At 52.3% G+C, this 9,625-nt stretch overlaps 1 protein-coding gene across 1 annotated transcript in view; it reads left to right on the forward strand.

Annotated features, from left to right (window-relative positions):
* Positions 1 to 9,277, forward strand: part of prickle1a (prickle homolog 1a) — a gene marked incomplete at its 3' end in the record, with an annotated part of 28,686 nt that extends 19,409 nt beyond the window's left edge. Inside the window, exons 2-8 of the mRNA XM_084477325.1 lie at positions 134 to 340; positions 2,913 to 3,026; positions 4,930 to 5,067; positions 6,100 to 6,309; positions 6,741 to 6,927; positions 7,330 to 8,244; positions 8,364 to 9,277. Of these exons, the coding sequence (XP_084333451.1) occupies positions 149 to 340; positions 2,913 to 3,026; positions 4,930 to 5,067; positions 6,100 to 6,309; positions 6,741 to 6,927; positions 7,330 to 8,244; positions 8,364 to 9,277 (2,670 nt within the window). The 5' untranslated portion in view covers positions 134 to 148. The remainder of the gene's footprint in view (positions 1 to 133; positions 341 to 2,912; positions 3,027 to 4,929; positions 5,068 to 6,099; positions 6,310 to 6,740; positions 6,928 to 7,329; positions 8,245 to 8,363) is intronic.
* Between the last annotated feature and the right edge of the window lie 348 nt (positions 9,278 to 9,625).

Here is a 9,625-nt window from a genome sequence, read left to right on the forward strand (position 1 = left end):
TCTCCTCTTTTTCTCTGTTTTCTTCCTTGGATTGCCTGTACCCCCACCCGTTCATTGTTCATCATTGAGACACTGTAGCATGCATCTAACGACCTCCTTCTCCTCTTCCTCCTTCTTGTTTCCTTCCCATCAGTGAAAGGAGCGTCTGATGAACTCAGAGAGCTCAGCGGTGGCGGCAGGGGTGGCCTACCAGGGTGGAGCCCGCCAGCGAGACCTGATGATGGAGCAGAAAGTCAGCAAGCTGACCTTCGGCTTCCAGCGCAGCTCCACCTCCGACGATGACTCCGGCTGCGCCCTGGAGGAGTACGCCTGGGTGCCGCCCGGACTCAGGCCTGAACAGGTGAGCGTGACCGAGTTATGGAGGATATCAACACCACAGTGTTCAGCCCTGTGTATCAAAAGGAGGCTCAAGGAGTGTTGGAGCGTTGAAGTAGGGGAGAACTTTAAGTCTGCTCAGCTTTCTGAGGGTGTTCCACAGTATTGAGATACCGAAGAGTACACATTGTTCTTGACGTTTTTTGGTCTTTTGTCACGTCATTCGACAGTGTTCACACGCACGTTTGTCTTTTTTTCCCAGAAGCCTCCAGTGATGGGGGTACTGGTGAGCGCTCCCAAAAGAGAAATTAAAAACAGCGCTGACCTGATTCAGTCCCCTGATCTCAGTCTCTGTAGCCCAGTTCCCTGGCCCAGTTTGAGGCTGACGTTCAGCACACTCATGAATAACATCCCGGATACGGCCTCCTCTTAGGTTCATGTGCCGCTTCTCGGAGACACAATAGTAACCGTAGACTTCAGGTCTGTTCTCCCAGGTTTGTTTGTTTGAGACGGACTTGGCAGGCTCTAGCCCGCGAGCCACTTACAGGCAGGATGTGTGTATTTTTTTATTTACAAACTGTGGTGTGGCCCGGGCTGGTTGTCATTATGGGAGATCTGTTAGCAGATGTTTGCGAGTGGATCAGGCCTACTGCTGGTGGTGGTGATCAGCCAGAGGGAGGGGGGGAGAGAGAGAGAGAGAGAGAGAGAGAGAGAGAGAGAGTGGGTAGCAGCCTTTTAATGGGCCTTCCTCGCCTACAAACCCAGGCATGGCTGTGATGTGTGTGTGTGTCCGCAGGGCAGTCAGTTTGATCTGGAACCTTCTCCACACGTTTAATCTATTTTCCTCCCCTCACTCTCTCTTTCCATACACAACCGCCACTTTTTCCTTTTTTTTTTGTTGTAAACATACATGAAAGTAATGATGGGGGTGAAGAGGCATATAAAGTGGGGAGGGGGGGAGGAGGGGAGAGGAGGGGGGGGTGATGGTTGAGGGGGTAAACGGGGGAGGGGTTAGAGGTCGGTGGTGGTCCAATAACAGAGTGCGAACCCTGGGACCAAATACGCGAGCCTTTTGTGTGAGTCTCAACTGTAATGCCTTTACTGCAGTCGTTGCAGAGCTCAATGGCCCTGTGCATTAAAGGTGATCATCATGTGGAGGAGCTGGTGTGATGACGGTCCCCCCCCCCGCCCCGTCCCCCCGTCCATCCCCATCACCCCCGTAGGCAGGCTGGATGAGGGGGTAATAGCAGCATGAAAACGTGCATAATTTATGATGGGGGGGTAAATTCTGAGCCGATTGTCAAGCTAAATTGCTGTTGTCCCTCAACCACCACCAACGCCCACCCCCCCCCCCCCCCCACTAGACAGCACCAGCAGCAGGGGGTCCGCCATGGAACACATCCAACCTCTTTATCTGCCGGGCTGTAATGATCTCCCCCTCAGACCACCCCCCCCCCCCCCCACCCTACCCTACCCTCGTAAAGGATAGCCCCCTCAGTGGCCTGCTCCCCCATCCACCCCCCGACCCTCCAGGGTCAAAGTGCCACTGAGACACTACGGAGACAGCCAGCTTTGTGCTGTCCGTACAGAGAGGTAGTAGTACATAACAAATCCTCCTCCCTCCTGCACAAAGCCTTCTCTGCTTCTCTGGGATGAATTACAACACGCCATTTTGTTTATTCATACTGATTTCATCCTGCTGGTTTTCGAACTTGGATCAAAGGAGAATAACTCATTTGGTTATGACAGTTCCCAGTGAGAGGGTCTGATTAATGGGCGAATAATGTCTGCTTCAAATACAGCCAATGAGCCAACAGTTCATCTAGGGAAGCTCAATCACTCGGATTCCACCGGCACGCTCCAATATACATGATGAATTGACACGGACTAGACCGAGACTCGAAGCAAATGAACCTACTAGTCATCCGAAAAACTTTTCCGAGGTTCATAAAAACAGTTTGGTTTACCCATGAGTGCGCCCCAGGTTAATACATTACTGTCTCGTCGTGTTATGTATTGTTATGATAACCGTGGTCAACTTTACGCACAAAAAAAAAAAAACCTGCCAGAAGGAAAGGGAGCTTTTTGTGAAAGGAGAGTGACTTCCGTTAACGTTTTCGAATGTACTCGACTGTTGTCGGGGACCCTGGACAAATCATCTGCTGTGCCTGTGAGACTCATTTGTCTGGCGGCTAAGCAGTAAAACCATAGGGAAACATATGCATACTATGCATGCATATAATAGCCTACATAGTATCAAGTAGAAAGGAGAGGCCGTATGTGTTTCTTAAAGGAGCACCCACACTGCATCCACTGTGAGCACCATTCATTCCAGAAGAAAAATCTAAGTCTGACAGTGTTGGTGCTACGCTCCATAAACTTAACCAAACTCGTCTTGTGACAGTTATTAGTCAACGCACACGCTGTTGTTCTTTCTCTCCCACGATAGCGTCCATTTCAGAATATGGGAAAGAAAATACAAGAGCCCTTGATAGATTGGGAGAGCGCAATTGTTGATTAGCTTTTGATCGTGAAACCCAATAGTGTCAAAGGGTGTTCGGTGGTATAACCTCTGTATTCCCCTCTGTCTTCTCCAGGTGCAGTTATACTTCTCCTGTCTGCCTGAGGACAAGGTTCCCTACGTCAACAGTCCAGGAGAGAAGTTGAGAATTAAACAGCTTCTCTACCAGCTTCCCCCACACGATAATGAGGTAGGAAACATCCCACGGGTGGTTTATATTGTTTCTGTACGCCTGTGTTCCCATAAAGAAAATATGACTATAGGGGACGTGTTATAAAATATACACCAGTTGATTGCGCATAACAAAAAAAAAAATACAGGATTACCTTGCAGGAGTGATTTTGTGTGTGTGTGTGGGGGGGGGGGGGGGGAGGAGTGTGTGCGTCGGTCGGTCTGTGTGTGTGTGTGACAATCCCCCAATTGTATGTGTATGCATAAAATGCAAGTATCATAAAATGCTATCCAGCAGGCATCTTCAATAAAACATATGGTTACCGGTTACTGCAATGGGTCTGCAAGGCTGAGACTCATTTCCCCAACATCCCCCTTTCCATAGCCCGTTTCACTCATGCAGTCTTTCCCTGAAATGTTCAGGAACATTTCCTGCATGGGGTCATTTGTGACAGGGGAACAGGGATCGATATTCCGGATAACCTTAATCCTAAATGTTGCATTGCCGCCATCTGCTGGGCCAACCCCTTTGCACCATGTATCCCGGCACTGCTTCGCCTTTGTGTAAAAAAAGGTGCAAGATGGAAACTTTCCAGAACGTAGCTGCATAAGTGAATCAAACCGGTGCCTGAAAGGTTATCCCAGTAACCCACCAGGAACGATGTGTGATAGTGGCACGTCTCTTCCCTCTTCCCTCCGCTTTGAGCGCAAAGCGACGAGTACGGCAGCATATCTGCTGTCTGCCGCCATCCAAGAAACCCACACATCGACCCGCATATCGAAGCCACCGGCGCTCATGTGAGCAACTTGGCATCCGCTGAACCATCACACGGAGGGTCGTGCGGGGGGGGGATGGAATTTCTCTGTTTCACAATCATGTCCCTTTGTAGTGCGGTGTGGGCACAATGCGTGTCCTTACTGGAAGATTTTATGATGTTTGCCGGGAGCCCCTGCCAACCAGATTCCTGTCATAGCGCTGGGGTTTTTACGAGGCCGTCTCAGTGGGAGAGAGAGAGGGCTTTGCTGGTTGAAGACTCTTTATGTGATGCCACCACCACCACCACCACCACCACTGTGGCACCACAGGCAGAGCACCACATGGCTCTCGTCTGTGTTTGCCCTTGTCTCCGTGATTCCACTCTAAACACAGCCTCTTGTTTGTGTAAACGCCTGCTTTCCCCCCCCCCCCCCCCCCACCCCCCCCCCCCCCCCCCCCCGCTTCTCGCTCAGGATTTCAGATTTGTTTTTGGGGGGACATCAAAAAAAAGGGGGGGGGGGGGTGGGGGAGCTGTTGTAAAAGACTAGGTTCTCAATGGGAGATTGTGTGTGTGTGTGTGTGTGTGTCTTCATGTGTGCGTGTGTGTGTGTGTGTGTTTCAGGGAGGAGGTTAGGAAGGGCATGTGAGGGTCAAGAATTGCCTTTGTTCAGCATGCTCCGGTATGCTACTCAGCTCCTTCTCATACTTAACTCACTTTATAACCTCTTTTGAGGAGCTGACAGGACAGTCCTGCCGTTGGATTTGCGACGAGACCCCCCTTTTTTCCCCTTAAAACAAAAATCAAGAGTGCACAATGTTAATGAGCTCACAAATCGAAATGTTCATCGCAATACAAATACGGGTGAAGATTCTGAAGATTTTGCGGTGGAAATGTCGAGGGACCACATAAATGTTTGACGTTTGACTGCCTTGTTTCATGAAAATCCCAAAACTCTAATCCCAATACAACAATCGGGGCCAAAGATATCAACTGTATGAAAGAATTTTGCTGGTATCATCATACTGTACAACATTGTGATGCAAACATGCCAACGATAACAAAAACTAAAACAAATACTTCAACGTCACTACCTGTACCGTACTGTACTATTTCTGCCCCACACCAAACCGGCCAAGCCAACGTCTCCTGTCCTTTGCTCCCCAGGTGCGCTACTGTCACTCCCTCAGCGAGGAGGAGAAGAAGGAGCTGCTCATGTTCAGCGGACAGAGGAAGAAGGAGGCGCTGGGGAGAGGAACCCTCAAGCTGCTCCCTCGCAGCCTCCTGCACAGCGTGTGCGAGCATGTACGTTCTGCCCGCCGCCCCGTCACACGCACACACGGTTCACTGGGTGGTTGACAGGACAATACTGTGTTGGGATCCGACAGCAGGATACCTTCTTTAGACACTCGGGCAGCGGTGCATGTTCAGTAAACGGAAGAACATCTAGGACCTTCCAAATGGTCACAAAATATGCAGCCATGGCAATAACATACGAGTTTGAGGGTTTAGGTATTTGGCAAGTATTCAAAGTTGTGTTTCCAACTTAAAGAGATAAAAGGGCCAATTAAAGTATAAGGGACAGCCCCATTCTGTACATATATTCGCCATTACACGCCATTACAAGTCAGTACAATTTGTACTGACTTGTACAAAGCTTGTACTGCCTCCTGAACGAGATTATTCAGCTATATTTTGTCAAAAAAGTCTGATGGAGGTGCCCCCCATTGAACCTATGTCCTCTCTCTGCACCAGGAGGAAAAGTTTCCTTGCGGTCTTCAATGTTTGACAGCTTGTGTGAAATTACTGAATTCAACTGGAAAATGCTTGTGTCCCTGCATGGCCCACATAGAGCAGGCAGCAAAGAAAACACACCAGTCAAAATGTGAATGCTGTTATGAATACCCCCGCGGCCATAATTCATCTTGTCAGCAGTTGTCCTGTACTGTACACTGAAACTGTCCCACACACATGCACACGCACACACACACATACGCACACACACACACACAGAAGGACCTCTGATTTATCCCCCTGTGTCAACAAGGTGTGTAAAGACTGTGTGGCCATATGATCCCAGTTCCTGCAGGCTGCGCAGGCGGTGCCTTGCATTAGCAGAAGGGCATAGCATGAGCCTTAATGTACATATCCATGGTCGTTGTGTAACCAGATGGTGTTACAAACACAAACCCAGGCCTCCTCACGCCATGCCAACATCCATCAAACTCCGTCTCCTTGCGTTGTGACGGCGGCGTTGTTTGTAAATCAATGTGTCGGTAATGAATCACAGCCCTCGACATGTTTGTTTGTATGTTAATGTATATATTTATATTACAGTGCGGCGAGAAGGTGAACGGCGGAGAGATGGCGGTGTCCGTGTCGAGGGCGGGGCCCGGCCCAGCTCCGTGCTGGCACCCGGCCTGCTTCTCCTGCGCCACGTGCAGCGAGCTGCTGGTGGACCTCATCTACTTCTACCAGGACGGCAAGGTCCACTGCGGGAGGCACCACGCCGAGCTGCTCAAGCCCCGCTGCTCTGCCTGCGATGAGGTGAGCGCCAAGGGGGGAGGAGGAGAAGGCTGAGGGACACCGTGGTATAGCTCTGAGCAAAGGACGATTGTAAGAGCTTGTTTCACTTCCTTTTGTGAAAGGAAACCCTATCAACTTATTCATCAACTGTATTTTGGAAGACCCAAATGTGCCTCACAATCTCGCTGAGACGTGAGCATTTTAAAGAAAATACAGGCGATTAATAAACCGATTGGGGTTTGCATCTTGCCCAAGGATGCCCACAGGTACACTAGTGGTACTGGATATTGGACATAAGGTTTGAATGCCGAAACCTTTCAGCTGGGAGTCAGACACCCTAGTACCCAAATGGACCGTCCTGCTGCCCCCAGTAGACCGTCCTGCCTCCCAAGCGCTGAGGAGAGGCTCTTCTTCTTCATCTCACCCGCTGTGCGTTTGTGTCCCTCCTCCAGATCATTTTCGCTGACGAGTGCACCGAGGCGGAGGGGCGCCACTGGCACATGAAGCACTTTGCGTGCTTCGAATGCGAGACGATCCTGGGCGGCCAGCGCTACATCATGAAGGACGGCGGGCCGTACTGCTGCGGGTGCTTCGAGTCGCTCTACGCCGAGTACTGCGAGGCGTGTGGAGAGCACATCGGTAAGGCGGCGCCAATGACGCTCGGTAGGGGGCGGAAATAACCCCTGGGGCGTGGAGAAATGTGCTGTTAAGAGTGAAGTCCAATTTTTAAGGTTTTAAGGTTTGGAAATATTAACCAAACAAATTATTATTTTTAAGTTAGGTTCTCCTGCTGTAGGTTCTCCTACCCCGGTACATATGCTCATGAGCTCATAGATCCGAATTCATAAAAAAAAACCTAATGTTTCAGACAGGTGCCAGATGTGCCCTTCGTGCATTATTTCCCAAAACAAACATACATTTTAACCATTACAAAAACCATTAAAAAAATCGTGAAAAATACAGCCCTAAGGACCCATAAAGACATAACGGTTATGGACGTTTGCCAAAAAACCCTCCTAACAAGCCTTTTAATTATCCCAGGTGTGGATCACGCTCAGATGACATACGACGGGCTCCACTGGCACGCCACCGAGTCCTGCTTCAGCTGCGCCCAGTGCAAGAGCTCCCTGCTGGGCTGCCCCTTCCTGCCGCGCCAGGGCCGGATCTACTGCTCCAAGGCCTGCAGCCTGGGCGAGGACGTCCAGGCCTCCGACTCCTCCGACTCCGCCTTCCAGTCGGCCCGCTCCCGGGAGTCCCGCCGCAGCGTGCGCATGGGCAAGAGCAGCCGCTCGGCCGACCAGTGCCGCCAGTCGCTGCTCTTCTCCCCCTCCGTCGACTACAACAAGTGCCCGGGCCTGAGCGGCGGCGCCGCCGACGACGCCCTGACCAAGCTGGCCCGCGTGAGCCTCTCGGACGAGCCCTTCTGGCGGGGCCGCGGCGAGGACGCCGAGGGCCCCGAGGACCGCGAGGAGGAGTGGGCCGAGCACGAGGACTACATGACCCAGCTGCTGCTCAAGTTCGGCGAGCAGGGGGTCTTCCAGCAGGCGGACCCCGAGGCCCGGCCCGACCCCGACGTGTGGATGAGCGAGGCCGACGTCAAGGCCAAGCAGGGGTCCTCTCAGGCGGGGGGAAGCGGCGGCGGCGGTGGAGGTGTTGGTGGTGTTGGTGGAGGAGGAAGGGGAAGTCAGAGTCTAGCCAGTAAGAAGTACCAGCCGGACATGTACTGGGCCCAGTCCCAGGATGGGCTAGGGGACTCGGCCTATGGGAGCCACCCGGGCCCGGCCAGTAGCCGGAAGATCCAGGAGCTGGACCTGGATCATGGAGCCGGAGGGGGCTACCAGGAGGAGGAGCAGCAGTGGTATGACGACTCCCTGGAGTGTATCACCGATGAGCTGAAGAAGACGGATCAGAGTGTGAGGGACTCCATGGACTCACTGGCTCTCTCTAACATCACCGGTGAGCAGAAGTCACTGTTTTTGAAATAATAACATTGGGATCAACAACAATCGATACCTTTCAAACAAAATCCATACAATGAATTAATTCTCGTCTTCCCTCCCTTCCCTTTCTCTCAGGGGCCTCGGTGGATTGCGACGGCAAGGACGGCCCCTTGGTGTATTCCTTCACAGAGCTGGAGACGGAAGACTGCGACAAGACCAGCAACATGGGGACCCTCAATTCCTCCATGCTCCACAGGAGCAACACCTCCCTGAAGAGCCTCGTGTCCGAGCCGGATGAGGCAGAGGACCACAGCCCGGCGGAGGAAGAAGAAGAAGAAGAAGAGGTGGAGGTCCCTCTACCAGAGGAACGGGCCCAGCTCCCCCACCTGCCCGCCCTCAGGAGAGCGCGCTCCCAGACGAGGCAGCATCAAGTCAAGTTCTCCGACGACGTGGTGGACAACGGCCCCTACGGCAACCTGCCCGTCCGCCAGCCCCCGATGAGCGAACGGACCCGACGGAGGGTGTACAACTTTGACGGGCAGGAGCAGGACGCCGAATCCGGCGGCCGCCACCACCACCACCACCACCACCACAGGAGACGCCGTAGCCGGAAGTCCCGCTCCGACAACGCGCTCAACCTGGTGCCCAAGGAGAGGGCCCTGGTGTACTACAGAGAGGACCACAAAGGCCGTGCCCCCCCCGCACAAAGGGGCAGCCAGGATCTGTACGGCCTGCCCCCCAACGGACGCCCCACTCCCCTGGCCAGGTCGGACTACGGCCTGGCAAAGGGCCCGGCGATGGAGAGGTTCTTGGGCATGTGCGGGGAGGACGACGACTGGTGCTCCACCTGCTCCTCTTCCTCCTCTGATTCCGAGGAAGAGGGCTTCTTCCTGGGTCAACCCATCCCCCAGCCCCGGCCCCTAAGACATTATTACACCGACGACCTGCCCAGCCCGGTGGCCAGCATGCCCTCCCCGCCCTACGGACTAAAACCACGGACTAAATCCAGAAGGAAGGGACACAAGGGCAAGAACTGCATCATTTCATAGACTCGTCGTTGTTAGGAGTTCTTCTAGTGCTTCTCCGTTGAGGGAGTTCTCTGCCACTTTTCACCATCTATCGTTGCCACTGATGAATTTTGCCTAAAACTGCCTGATTACTTGTTTGACTCAGTTACCGCCACGTTAATGTACAGCACTCACATTATTGATCCGTTGTATAAAAAGCAAAAGGTGAACAATCCACGTTACTTTCAAGCACGTTTTTCTTTTGAAGCATTACAAAAACTAGTCATCCGAGTTAAAGTAATTCAGAGCCATGCATATTTATGAGGCATAACTTAGAGGTCAGTCGAGATGGTTATTTAACATTACAGATATGAATGTAAATATTGTAGA

Source organism: Micromesistius poutassou, assembly GCF_964030765.1.
Source record: "Micromesistius poutassou genome assembly, chromosome: 13".
Taxonomy (NCBI): Eukaryota; Metazoa; Chordata; class Actinopteri; order Gadiformes; family Gadidae; genus Micromesistius; species Micromesistius poutassou.